General features: G+C 47.3%; 1 protein-coding gene across 2 annotated transcripts in view; it reads left to right on the forward strand.

Annotated features, from left to right (window-relative positions):
- EIF2B3 (eukaryotic translation initiation factor 2B subunit gamma) overlaps positions 1 to 11,414 on the forward strand; it is a 155,666-nt gene extending 144,252 nt beyond the window's left edge. For both annotated transcript variants that reach the window (XM_017881820.1, XM_017881819.1), the window contains exons 11-12: positions 6,416 to 6,519; positions 11,189 to 11,414. In XM_017881820.1, the coding sequence (XP_017737309.1) occupies positions 6,416 to 6,519; positions 11,189 to 11,241 (157 nt within the window). In that variant the 3' untranslated portion in view covers positions 11,242 to 11,414. The remainder of the gene's footprint in view (positions 1 to 6,415; positions 6,520 to 11,188) is intronic.
- Positions 11,415 to 14,627: the final 3,213 nt, after the last annotated feature.

A 14,627-nucleotide genomic window follows, 5' to 3' on the forward strand; every position in this document is an offset into this window, starting at 1 on the left:
ATAATAATAATAATAATAATACATAGTTAGCCGGGCGCAGTGGCTCAAGCCTGTAATCCCAGCACTTTGGGAGGCCGAGACGGGCGGATCACGAGGTCAGAAGATTGAGACCATCTGGCTAACACGATGAAACCCCATCTCTACTAAAAAAGAAATAAAATAAAATAAAAAAAACTAGCCGGGCGAGGTGGCGGGCGCCTGTGGTCCCAGCTTCTCGGGAGGCTGAGGCAGGAGAATGGTGTAAACCTGGGAGGCGGAGCTTGCAGTGAGCTGAGATCTGGCCACTGCATTCCAGCCTGGGCGACAGAGTGAGACTCTGTCTCAAAAAATATATATATAATAATAATAATAATACATAGTTGCCGGATGCAGTGGCTCACACATGTAATCCCAACCCTTTGAAGGCTGAGACAGAAGAATCACTTGAGGCCAGGAGTTTGAGACCAGCCTGGGCAACATAACAAGATTCCATCTCTCCCAAAAAAAAAGTTTTAAATTATAAATAATAAAAAATAATTTTTAGTAAAAATGACACATGGCTCTTTCTCTAGAGAGATTCTTGGACCCAGCTTAGAAGGGCTTAGGTTAGCAGGCTCCCAGTACCTAGAGAGATAGAGGTGACTCAGCCATAATCTTTGGGCCCAAGTGTTGAGTTGGCCTAAAGCAGACCTTAGTCAGAGGCCTAGAAAAGCTACACGTATCTTCAGTTTTATTCCCTTTCCCCCAGGGTCATGAGTAGTGTAGAAAGCCTGCCAACTAATCTTCAAAAAAGAAAAGAACCTGCCCATCCTCAGAGTTACTGAGAAGTTTCATGGCTCTTTGCCGAATATTCTCTAAGTCAATATCTGAGGTAGGAACCTGTGATACAGTGGAGTGTCACTTTAGGCCTGGGCACATTGCCTAATATCTGTGAGTCTCAATTTTCTCTGTAAAAATTGGAATAAATGCCACCATCCCTGCAAGTTTGCTGAAAGGATTCAGTTATAAAATGTGTGTAGGCTGGGTGTGGTGGCTCATGCCTGTAATCCCAGCACTTTGAGAGGCCAAGGTGGGTGGGTCAGGCGTTTGAGACCAGCCTGGTCAACATAGTGAAACCGCATCTCTACTAAAAATACAAAAAATTAGCCGGGCATGGTGGCAGATGCCTGTAATCCCAGCTACTTGGGAGGCTGAGGCAGGAGAATCGGAGTGAGCCAAGATCGCGCCACTGCACTCCAGTCCGGGCAACAGTGCGAGACTCCCATCTCAAAAAATAAGAAGAAGAATAAATAAATAAAATTAGTGTAAAGTGCTGTATATAATGACTGAGATGTATTAGACATTAGATATATGGGAGTTCCCTTTCCTCCCTTGAAAGAACTGAAGAAAAGTCCTACCTAAAGCCAGAAGAGGAGCAAGAATTTGGAGGCACTCTTGCTTCCCAGTAAGCCTTCTTCCTCAGGTGATACGCCACCACATAGTATAGTGTGGTGTGCCTGGCCAAGCAGTGATCTTACTATAGAACTCTGTTTTTCTCATGGCCTCCTTTCCAGTGAAGCATTACAATTTTCAGAGTAAATTTGCAAAACCTGCATCTGCGCTTGAAATTTGAACCCACCAAGGAGAAATGAGGACCAAGTCTCCATTAGTCTTAGCCATCACTGAGCAGCGTCTTAGAGAACACAGCTAGACATTAGCACAGAGGAGTGCTTCGTGCCAACCTGAGAGTTAAAACTAGGATGCAGAAGCTGTAGTTCTAGTCTGAAGCAAGTTCTTTTGTTGGACTATAGCAACTCACCTCTTCTCTCTCCTTAGGCACTAAACAAAAAAGACAGAGTCCTTGCTGCCAATTGGCAACCTGGAGAGGGCTTGTTTGATATAGTCCTATCTTTCCATTCCCTGTAGCATGAACAGATACACTCCCAGTAAAATCCTTGATTCTGGAGTTTCTTCTTGGATGGGGAGAAACGGTGTTGGGTTGAAATTTTTCCAAAATACCTCAGCCTTGCTATTGGAGGTGATTTTGGCTGCACAGTAATACTGGGGAACAATTGAGGATACATATGGTCAGAAAAGAGCTTCACACCCAGTAAGCTGTTGTCAGGTATTCATCTCAAAGCCTTCCATCGATCCACTTACCAGGAGCTTCAGGAGAGCCCACAGTTTTCCATTGGTCACCCCACTTTCCCTATCATATCTGCAGGCTCCACAGCAGTGGTTTATGTGTCTCAGAAAGAGTTACACATAAACTGGATGAGACAGACAATATGGGAGGTTCCTGAAGACCCCAATCAGATCCACTGAGCCTAAGGAAAACCAGGCTGTTTGTTGCTGTGGAAATCTGACCTCAGTTATTCTTGTCTCTTCCTTCTAGAAATCTCTCCCACTTATATCCCAGAATCCAAAATAGACATTTAACTGTCTCTAATTATGGCTGCTTGAGTTCCTCTTGGCTGTTTCTTGTCTGCTGACTATGTTTACCTCTTGCCTAGCTTCAGAGCATACATTCTTTGGCTCTTATGACTAAGTAGGAAGCATACCCCTACTACCACATTGGAAAAAGAAATAAGACTTTTCCATGATAAACTAGTAGCCAACTGAAAGGCAGCTCTGTCCCAGGATCCTCTGTATCTAAAGCTTTCTGTACTTCCTTATTACCCCTTTTGGAGGAATTTTCCCCAAAAAGCGGGAACCACCCTAACTGCTTACTGGACTGCTTTGCAAGTTTAGCAAGTTGGAAAGTTATGGAAGCTCTCTTAAAGCCCACCCACTGAGTGTATCCCAAGTCTGCCAAAGGGCAAACTAGTGCTGTCTCTGCCCATCTCTAGCCTACACCACAGAGGTGCTGTGGTTTTGGCCTTTTGTTACTTTCCAAAAGGCTTTAACCTCCTAGGAGAACAGAGATAAAGAAGACTGAAATGCCATAAAGTGCTAGTATTTCTTTATGCATGTTACTAAGTTTTGGCATTTGGGAAGAATCTTTTTTAATGGTCTGTGTATCAGTGTTTTTAGTCCTTGGAATGTCCTCTTTCCAACCCCCTCATGCCTCTTGGGTTCGGAATTTTTTGTTAGTTTTGTATTGTTAAAAAGAGTGCTTACACCCTCTCTATCCTCCTCCTTCTCCCCTCCAGCTGCCCATTTTTTCTCTTCCCATTTCTGACGATTCCCTTGTTAGGAAAGTGCTTCTTCCACTGAGCCTTATCAGCTCAGAATAAGGCAGTTCCAGGTCTCCTGTAGTGTTTTCTTAATTTCCTTCTACTGCATTATGATTAAATTATGGATTCTGAAGTCAGGCAAACCTAGATTTGAAATCTGTTACTAGCCGTTATATGGTTTTGGGTGAATGATTTAACTTCTCTGAATCTGTTACCTCATCTGCAAAATGTGGTTGCTCTTTTTTACTGCATCAGAGATAAAAATAGTACTCCCAGAATCATCTAGGAGGGGTTTTCTTTCTTTCTTTCTTTCTTTTTTTTTTTGAGACAGAGTCTTGCTCTGTTGCCCAGGCTGGAGTATAGTGGCTCAATCTCTGCTCACTGCAAGCTCCGCCTCCCAGGTTCACTCCATTCTCCTGCCTCAGCCTCCTGACTAGCTGGGACTACCGGCGCCCGCCACCACACCTGGCTAATTGTGTGTGTGTGTGTGTGTGTGTGTGTGTGTGTGTGTTTTTAGTAGAGACGGGGTTTCACCATGTTAGCCAGGATGGTCTCGATCTCCTGACCTCATGATCCGCCCGCCTCAGCCTCCCAAAGTGTTGGGATTACAGGCGTGAGCCACCACACCCGGCCAGGTTTTCTTCTAGTTAAATACCTATCCAAGAGTTACCAAAATAATTGATGGGGGCCATGTCACTGAGGGTGGCTTTATTTGTTATTTTTTACACTGCTCAGGTGATTTTCAGATGAAATTACTAGATTTGTTACCCAGGCATGATGGGATGTGCCTATAGAGTCTCAGCTACTTGGGGGGCTGAAGCAGGAGGATCACTTAAGCCCAGGAGATGGAGGCTGCAGTGAGTCAAGATCACGCCACTGCACTCTAGCCTGGGTAACAAAGTGAGACCTTGTCTCAAATAAAATAAATTATTAGATTTGTGGCCAGGCACAGTAGCTCATGTCTGTAATCCCAACACTTTGGGAGGCTGAGGTAGGCAGATCACTTGAAGTTTACTTGAGGCAGATCATGCCACTGCACTCCAGTCTGGGAGACAGAGCGAGACTCTGTCTCAAAAAAAAAAAAAAAAGGCTGGATCACCTCAAGTCAGGAGTTTGAGTCTAGCCTGGTCAACATGACAAAACCCTGCCTCTACTAAAAATACAAAAAATTAGCCAGGCGTGGTGGTGGGCACCTGTAATCCCAGCTACTTATGAGGCTGAGGCAGAAGAATTGCTTGAACCTGGGACACAGAGGTTGCAGTGAACTGAGATCGCACCATTGCACTCCAGCCTGCGTGACAGAGCAAGACTCTGTCTCAAAAAAGAAAAAAAGAAATTACTAGATTTGTAAAAGTCACTCCTATAACGTACAGAGAGTATTTATTTAGCACAATACCTGGCATAGAGTAGATGTACAATAAAGGTTAGTCATAAATTTCTTTTTTTTTTTTTGAGATAGAGTTTCGCTCTTGTTGCCCAGGCTGGAGTGCAATGGTGCAATCTCAGCTCACTGCAACCTCCACCTCCTGGGTTCAATTGATTGTCCTGCCTCAGCCTGCTGAGTTGCTGGGATCACAGGTATGCACCACCATGCCTGGCTAATTTTTGTATTTTTAGTAGAGGTGGGGTTTCACCATGTTGGCCATGGCTGGTCTCGAACTCCTGACCTCAGGTGATTACCTGCCTTGGCCTCCCAAAGTGCTGGGATTACAGGTATAAGCCACCACACCCAGCCACATTAGTCATAATTTTCAAAAGGACCTTTCCTCCAACCTGGCAGTCTTTAAGAGCCAAGAAGATGCTCTGTTTGTGACAAGATCTCCCTCTATCACCTAAGCTAGAGTGCGGTGGTGCGATCACAGCTCACCGCAGCCTCTACCTCCAGCGCTCAAGCAATCCTCCGGCCTCAGCCTCCTGAATAATTGGTACTACAGGCATGCACCACCATGCAGCTAGCTTTTTTATTTTTTGTAGAGATAGAGTCTCACAGTGCTACCCAAGCTGGTCTTGAACTCCTGGGCCCAAGTGATCCTTCCACCTCAGCCTCCCAAAGTGCTGGTATTACAGGGGTGAGCCATAACACCTGGCCTAGGAGGATGCTTTTTAAATACATTTAAATGCTATGTGCAAGTGGTGCTGCTCTTGGGATATGCTTTAGGATCTGGAGTAGTCTTTTATGTGGAATGGAGTTGGTTTTTAAAAAATCCTTTTTAGTCAGGCATAGTGATGGGCACCTGTAGTCCCAGAGACTTGAGAGGCTGAGGCAGGAGAATTGCTTGAGCTCGAATTCAAGGCCAGCCTGGGCAACATAATGATACCTTATCTCTTAAAAAATTGTTTAGGCCAGGCGCGGTGGCTCACTCCTATAATCCCAGCACATTGGGAGGCTGAGGCAGGTGGATCACTTGAGGCCAGGAGTTCAAGACCATCCCAGCCAACATGGTGAAACCCTATCTGTACTAAAAATATAAAAATTAGCCGGGTGTGGTAACCCTGTAGTCCCAGCCACTTGGGAGGCTGAGGCAGAATTGCTTGAACCCACGAGGTGGAGGCTGTAGTAAGCCAAGATCGCGCCACTGCATTCCAGCCTGGGCAATAGACTGAGACCATATCTCAAAGACAAAAAATTTTTTTTGAATGAGTATCACTTTGCTTAACCAGAGTCTGTGGTGAGAGTGTGGGGAGCCCATTGTTTCCAGAGTTGATCTCCTAGGAGGATTTGCAATTTCTGAGCTTCAAATGAAATTTGGTATATATTCTCAGATGAGACGTAGCAGTGATGGGTCAGCCTAAGGACCAGCCCCAGACCAAAGAAGAGGTTGGATGGAATTTAGACCTCTAGGTTCTGGGATTCTAGAACTGAAGTAATTAGCCAGGCATGGTGGTGTGCACCTGTAGTCCTAGCTACAGACTGAGGTGGGAGGATCACTTGAACCCAGAAGTTTTAGAGGCTGCAGTGAGCTATGATCACACCACTGCACTCCAGCCCGAGTGACACAGTGAAACTCTGTCTCAAAAAAAAAAAAGGAACTGAAGTCAGAATATCTTTTCAGGCCTTAGAGAAAGATCGTTATGAGCATAGTCCCAAATCTGGATTTCTCTGAAGCCAGGTCCTCCCTTGGCTTACCATTCTGTCTTTCACTCATAACTTGAGGTGAGTAGCTATTAACTAGACTGCCCAGCTGTTCCTGGCCTAGGGAGGAGCCAGAACCCCCAACCAGTAGTAATGAGGATGGTGATGCAAGCCCTCGGTCCTCCCTAACTTGGCTACTGTGTTACAGAAGCAACATCCAAGGCAGTGTCATCTGCAACAATGCTGTGATCGAGAAGGGTGCAGACATCAAGGACTGCTTGATTGGAAGTGGCCAGAGGATTGAAGCCAAAGGTAAACCAGATTACAATCACAGATTCCATTTTTACTTCTCACACCAGCACCGATAATGCCAAAGGCTGGTGAGGATGTGGGAAACAAGCACATACATACACTGCGGGCGAGAACATAAATTGATAAAGCCGTCTTTAGAGAGCAGTTGACATCACTGTCGATTTTTTTTTTTTTTTTTTTTTGATTTGGAGTTTCATTCTTGTTGCCCAGGCTGGAGTGCAGTGGTGCAATCTCAGCTCACCGAAACCTCCACCTCCCGGGTTCAAGCAATTCTCCTGCCTCAGTCTCCTGAGTAGCTGGAATTACAGGCATGTGCCACCACACCCTGCTAATTTTTTGTGTTTTTAGTAGAAACGGGGTTTCTCCATGTTGGTCAGGCTGGTTGCGAACTCCCGACCTCAGGTGATTCGCCCACCTCGGCCTCCCAAAGTGTTGGGATTATAGGCATGAGCCACTGCGCCTGGTCAGTTAGGTCTTCTTATAGCCTGTCAAACCACCAGGAAAAGCAGCAAGGTAGCCATCAAAGCTGGGACCTTAACCAGTGGTCAAAGCACAGAGAATGCAGGACCCAAGGATAATGCATGGCAGCTCCCAAACCTTGGCACAGCTGAGATAACCCAGACTGGGTCTGAAACCATTTTATGTGGCAACTGGAAGANTCAGTCTCCTGAGTAGCTGGAATTACAGGCATGTGCCACCACACCCTGCTAATTTTTTGTGTTTTAGTAGAAACGGGGTTTCTCCATGTTGGTCAGGCTGGTTGCGAACTCCCGACCTCAGGTGATTCGCCCACCTCGGCCTCCCAAAGTGTTGGGATTATAGGCATGAGCCACTGCGCCTGGTCAGTTAGGTCTTCTTATAGCCTGTCAAACCACCAGGAAAAGCAGCAAGGTAGCCATCAAAGCTGGGACCTTAACCAGTGGTCAAAGCACAGAGAATGCAGGACCCAAGGATAATGCATGGCAGCTCCCAAACCTTGGCACAGCTGAGATAACCCAGACTGGGTCTGAAACCATTTTATGTGGCAACTGGAAGAATTGGATCACTTGAGGTCAGGAGTTTGAGACCAGCCCAGCCAATATGGTGAAACCTCATCTCTACTAAACATACAAAAATTAGCTGTTCATGATGGCACACACTTGTAGTCCCAGCTACTTGGGAGGCTGAGGCAGGAGAATCACTTGAACCTGGGAGGCGGAGGTTGTAGTGAGTGCAGATCACACCACTGCACTCCAGCCTGGGTGACAGAGCAAGAATCCATCTCAAAAAAAAAAAAAACAAAACCACTAACTGCTAAAAGCATGCTTCATCTGAGTCTCTTCTTACAGTCAGTGAGATAACTTGGATCTCTTCCCTGTGGCCAGAGTGATCAGTTCTTTGACCATGAAGGTAGACTTGGTATAGGTCAGGGGGTTGACGTATACTTGACATAGGTCAAATCCTCCTGGCCAGCAGGAAGCCTTCCCAGTTTCCCAACAGTGCACTTTTTATTTGTGACGTTTTCCCTTCTATCCCATTGCTGTTTTCCCAACTTATCACCCTCCCTTATATTTTTCCCCTTGGGATCTTTCCCAACCTGATTCCAGCCCAGAGATTTTCCAGTGTATTTACTGGAGCCTACTCCCATCCCTGACCAAACATCACTAGCTTTGCTTGTTTTTTGTTTTTTTGAGACAGGGTCTTGCTCTGTCACCACCAGACTGAAGTGTAGATGGCACAGTCACAGCTCACTGTAGCCTTGACCTCCCGGGCTCAAGCGACCTCCCACCCCGGCCCCTGAGTAGCTGAGACCACAAGCATGTGCCACCACATCCAGCTAATATTTTTATTTTTTGTAGAGATGGTGTCTTGCCCAGGCTGGTCTCAAACTCCTGGGCTCAGGCAGTCCACCCACCTTGGCCTCCCAAAGTACTGGGATTGCAGGAGTGAGCCACCGCACCTGGCCTCGTTCTGCTTGTTGTGCCCCTACAGGTTTCCTCCAGCTTACTGAATTGCTGTGAAAATACATCAACCCCAACATGCCAGATATAGTCTCTGTTCCCTAGCTCCCCCTGCCCCTTCCAGGTCATTGGCTCACTGCCTCCTTTCTATAGTTCTTTTTCCTTGAAAGTTTTCTATAGCTCTTCTTACCTTTCACCCCATCATTGGTCAGCTTCCAGGGTACTTCCCTACATTTATTAAGAGCTTTAGCCTATGGTTCACAGTCTTCCTCTCCTCTCCCTCACTTGTCCACAACATCTTGGACAACTTAAACATATTCATCAGCTCTCCAGCTTCATGATTCCCTGAACTTCTCTACCAACCTTCATCTCCATTCAGCTTTAGCTCTCCACTTACATGACCATATCCTATCTTTATCATTACCCAAAACCTCTAAAATCATCATGGGGCAGTAGCTGTGCTATACACTGGGGATATAATCATAACTACACTGTTCCATCTCTCCTCTCAATGTTCTTGTTTTTGTTTGTTTGTTTGTTTGTCTGTTCTGAGACAGAGTTTCACTCCTGTTGCCCAGGCTGGAGTGTAATGGTGCCATCTCGGCTCATCACAACCTCCACATCATGGGTTCAAGCAATTCTCCTGCCTCAGCCTTCCGAGAAGCTGGGATTACAAGCATGCACCACCATGCCCAGCCAATTTTGTATTTTTAGTAGAGACAGGGTTTCATCATGTTGGCCAGGCTGGTCTTAAACTCCCGACCTCAGGTAATCCGCCCCCTTCGGCCTCCCAAAGTGCTGGGATTAGAGGCGTGAGCCTCCATGCCTGGTGCCCTCAATGTTCATATAGTGAAGTAGAGGAGAATGGTATAATGATGTAGGAATAGAGATTAGGTATTAGGTATTAGGTACCTGTATTAACCACTGTATTAGGTACAGTGGTTTCACAAAGCAGGACATGGACAGTTCAAAAGGGAAGGCATCACATATTACAGGTGCTACATTAGGGCACATAGGGTAATAAGAGTGCAATGGGAAAAAATGGAGGAGGAAGCATTCTAGGCAGAGGCAACAGCATGTACCAAAGTTCAAAGGTATAAAACACGGCCAAGCGCAGTGGCTCACACCTGTAATCCCAGCACTTTGGGAGGCCGAGACGGGGCGGATCACTTGAGCCCAGGAGTTCAAGACCAGCCTGGCCAACATGGTGAAACCCCATCTCTACTAAAAATACAAAATAAAAAACCAAAATTAGCCACGTGTGGCATCATATGCCTGTAGTCCCAGCTACTGGAGAGGATAAGGCGGGAGAATCACTTGAACCCAGGAGGCAGAGGTTGCAGTGAGCCAAGATCGTGCCACTGCACTCCAGCCTAGGTAACAAAGCAAGACCCTGTCTCAAAAAAAAAAGGAGGCGGGGGGGATATTAAAACAGTATGGCTTATTGGTAAACTGCAGAATAAAATGGAGAACAGTGGGAAATGGAGCTGGAGAGGTAAGCAAAGATGTCATGGAGGGCCTTATGGATTTGACCTTTATAGAAATAATAATAGCCACAACTTACTGAGCATTCACTTACCTTTAACTCATTTAATTCTCACAACAACCCTATGCAGTAGGTGTCATTATTTCCATATTATATATAAGGTATTGCCCTTTCTTTGACTATCACCATTTATCCTTTTAGCCTCATTTTTTTCTCTTTTTTTTTTTTTTTTTTTTTTTTTGAGACGGAGTCTCGCTCTGTCGCCCAGGCTGGAGTGCAGTGGCCGCGATCTCGGCTCACGGCAAGCTCCGCCTCCCGGGTTTACGCCATTCTCCTGCCTCAGCCTCCTGAGTAGCTGGGACTACAGGCGCCCGCCTCGTCGCCCGGCTAGTTTTTTGTATTTTTTAAGTAGAGACGGGGTTTCACCGTGTAGACCAGGGTGGTCTCGATCTCCTGACCTCGTGATCCACCCGTCTCGGCCTCCCAAAGTGCTGGGATTACAGGCTTGAACCACTGCGCCCGGCCCTCATTTCTTACTCTTATCCCCTTGTTTCCTATCCTCTGGCCACACCACAGTACTTCATGGTCCCTTTTCTCCCATCTCACTGTCTTTGCCCTTGCTGTTCTCACAGCCTAGAGTATCTTCCTTTCCATCACTGCCTGGAGAAACTGTTCACCCTTTAAGACCCAGTTTCAGTTCTCCTATTTAAAGCTCACCACAGCCAGGTATGTAGAAAGTTGGTCCCATCCTCCTGCATAGGAAGGTGCTCCCTCTCTCATACCCCTATTCCCAAGAGCTTCTCAAGAACAGAGCCACAATAATAGAGAAATAAATTTTTGTGAACACAGAATTAGAAGCAGTTGGGTTTGGCTGGGCGTGGTGGCTCACACCTGTAATCCCAGCACTTTGGGAGGCTGAGGCTGGCAGATCACCTGAGGTCAGGAGTTCAAGACCAGCCTGGCCAACATGATGAAAACCCCATCTCTACTAAAAGTACAAAAATTAGCCAGGCCTGGTGGTGGGTGCCTGTAATCCCAGCTACTCGGGAGGCTGAAGCAGGAGAATCGCATGAACCTGGGAGGTGGAGGATGCAGTGAGCCGAGATTGCGCCTTTGCACTTCAGCCTGGGTGACAAGAGTGAAACTCTGTACCCCCCCCCCCAAAAAAAAAGCAGTTGGGTTTGGGTTTGAAATGTCATCTTGCTGCCAGTTCTCAGGAAACTTTTTTCCTTTTCTTTTGTAGCTAAACGAGTGAACGAGGTGATCGTGGGGAGTGACCAGCTCATGGAGATCTGAGTTCTCAGCAAGTCAGACTCCTTCCTTTTGGCCTCCAAAACCACAGATGTTGACTGGCCCACATGTTTCACGCTGTATTTATTTCCCAATAAAGAAGGGCTTCCAAAGGCATGCTGGAGACTTGTGGAGCAGTCCCAAGCTCCGCGTCAGGTGGACCCTGGGTGTACACAGTGTTTATGTTCATGAGTCAGGTGGTAAAGATCATCTAGAGCAAGGGTGTGGTACAGGACAGACACAGTGGCCTAACTCTTGTGTGCCAAGGTGCATCAGTTGGGGGCAGCAGCTGTCCGATATAAAGCTCCTAGGAAGGCTACTTTCTGACCGGCTGACCCAGCCCAGTCCTGAAAGTATCCCCCACCTAAAAGGACCTGGGAGTACTTCAGTCCCTTATCCTAATCAGCCTTTCTAGACCCATAGGCCTAGCTGCTGGCAGTGCCAACCCTGAGCATCAGCCCAAGACTCTGCTCCCATACCTGCCGTACAGATTCCCAGCCCTTTTCCCCACGTCACCCACAGCCCCACCATCCATGCTCACCATTCACTCCCTCACCTCCCAGCCTCTAGCCATTTTCCCCAGTTCAACTAATATCCCTTGAAGACTCTGAACAGAAGCAGGGGCAGCCCCTGCCTAGCCAACAAGTCTATTCCCACAGGTTTTAGTAGAGATAAGAACATGAAGAGCCATGGTTTGAGCCAAGCCAGACCCCGCTGCACCTCACCTCACTGAGGTTTGCCCAACCTGGGAAGGAAGAGCCAGAAACCTGTATCATGACTTGAAATTCCTTCTGACTGTCCTCCACCTGCACTCCTTTATATCCTAATTCTGCAGACTCTCCTGCTTCAGATAATTGAGGAATGAAATTTCCATATTCACAGCCCTTCTAGAGGCGTATCCACCTTCCCTCCACCACCCCTGCTTCCAAACACACATTCACTCTGCTCTCTCCCTGAATTGCTTTTACAACGTGCAGGTGTTTGGTGGAAGATAAAAGTGGTTCCTGGGGTGAGATTTCACCTCCTAGAATTATCAAAGTAAAGGTTTCTCTTGATGTCTTCACTGTGGGTGGCAGTAATTAGAAAGAATTATTTGAAATACTGGTTTCTGCATTGCTTCAAAAACCTCAAGGCTCTCAAGTTTACTTGAGTAATCTTGCCTATCTTAGTCACAGAACTTGTGAGAGACTCGATGAGTATTTCTACCCTGGGGGATCTCCACCTCTGTCAGCCTTCTTGAGAGCCCTGGAGCTCCACATTCCTCCCACTGGTCAGAACAGGGCTCCTGAAAGTTTGCCCTAATCAGGGAGGAGCTGAAATGGCCCGGCAGAAGTGGTTGAAACCACTAGGGCTGAGGGGGATGTGGGGATAAAGAGCTGTGGTGGTGCCCAGCATGGTCCCCTTTGGAACCAAAATTAAATTGGTGGGGCCTAGATGGTGCTGGAGACAGAGTCCTGGCCTGGGTGGAAGAAAATCTGTCCTCTGTAATGTTGTTTGGTTTGGGTCAAATCACTCTCTCCTCTCTGACCTTGAGTGTTTCCATCTGCAAAATGAGAAAGTTAGACTGCTTGACTGTTAAAGGCCCTTCTGGTTCTCAGGTTTTGTCCTCTTTCCCAGAACTTTCTTCCCCTTAGGGCCTGGGTCTCCCAAGGAGCCCTTGACCACAGAAAAGGGTTGGGAGGGAAAGTGGGGTGGAGGAGTAAAGGGCATTGATTACACTGTCTCAGAGCCCTCCTCTACACTCTTTCCTGTCCTTCCCCACGGAGGCCTTAGAACCCCCGACAGTGACACAGAGGAAAAACCTCTCCTGTGCCTTCCCTCTGCATCAAGGAAAGGAAGGAGCTGGAGAAAACAAAAGGTAAAAGCTTTCCCAGAGGAAGGCGTTGTTGAGTTTGAGTCCCAGCTGGGAGCAGCCCCCAGCTCAGGACACTGCTGCTATTGTCTGACAATTTCAGGACTGGCTGGGTGCCCAAGACGCTTTGATTTGATTTTTCTTCTCTTTGCTCTGTTTGTCTGCCAGAAGGCAGGGACAGTTTTTGTTTTCTTTTGGTAGCAGCTACAGAGGGGTTGAGTATGTCTGAAACATAATGAGCAACTGAATGTCCACTGGCCGGCCACCTTTCCATGGACAGAAATCAGAAAAGCCAGGCAGACAGAAGAGTTAATAGAGCCTGCCCTGCCCCTCCCAGTGATGCTCAATGAGGGGAGTAGAGGAAGAGGAGAAAGGGGACCTCGAATGCTGAATCAGGGAGGGCCCTGGGGATGTGCTGAGAAACAGGGTTCCGGGAGCTTGCCGTCTCAGACAAAACTCGACAGCTGCTACTCCAGGAATCCATCCCCCAGTTACAACTCATCCTTCCCTGCTGGCAAGAGTTCCTTGAGCCGAGAAGACTGCTGCTACCCAGGATGATGGCATCAGGGGCCTTCTGCCATGGATAAATGGGGAGCTGCTGCATTGGTTCTTAGCCTCTTCCCTTTCCCCATACTTGAAGTGAGGGGCCATAAGCTCCTATGAGCCTATAAGACTGCCAAGATTGCCCTCCAAGCTGTTTCCCAAGGCCAAAGGTCAAACTTCTTCCCAGTTCTTAACTACATTACTATTACTACATTATTATTACCATCCTACTTCCATAACCAATGGAGGGAGGGAAATTGTGTTTAGCTGAAGCCCCAACAGGAATCTAGGGCCTTCGTGGCCTAGTTGAGAAGTTGTTTCTATTTCCAGAGAATTGCAGGGGATACACTGTCTTTATCCATAGCTATCCCTACTCCTAAGGAGGCACATAAACCAGGCCTTTGTATGCAGCTTTCTAAGTAGTTAAATATGTCTGAAGAAGGGGGAGGCCCATGGAAAGGACCACCCAGACAGAAAGTCTAGAAAGCTCTGCTCTAATGAAGCGGACCCAGAGGGAGAGAGACTGGGCAGGAGAACACATTCTATTGGAAGCCAGTATGACCTGTCCCTGGCCTGAGCCATCTGCCACTACCCAGGATGATTGCATCAGGGGGCTTTCTGCCATGGATAAATGGAGAGAGGCTGCATTTGTTCTTAGCCTCTCTCCTTCCCCCACACTTAAAGTGAAGGACCATTCCCTAATCTCTGCTTGTAGCCCTGGTACCAAATACTTGATAGGTGCGCCAGGCACGGTGGCTCACGCCTGTAATCCCTGCACTTTGGGACGCCAAAGCGGGTGGATACCTGAGGTCGGACGTTCAAGGGGAAAAAACCCCCCCACCCAGCACTGGCCAAATGATGAAACTCATATCTCTACTAAAATACAAAAAAATGGTCCGGGCGCGGTGGCTCAAGCCTGGTAATCCCGCACGTTTGGGAGGCGAGCGGTGCGAGTCACGGGTCAGGAGAGAAGAGAGGAGGGACCATCCTGGTCTAA

The sequence above is a fragment of the Rhinopithecus bieti genome, unplaced genomic scaffold (assembly GCF_001698545.2).
Source record: "Rhinopithecus bieti isolate Rb0 unplaced genomic scaffold, ASM169854v2 scaffold_12155, whole genome shotgun sequence".
Taxonomy (NCBI): domain Eukaryota; kingdom Metazoa; phylum Chordata; class Mammalia; order Primates; family Cercopithecidae; genus Rhinopithecus; species Rhinopithecus bieti.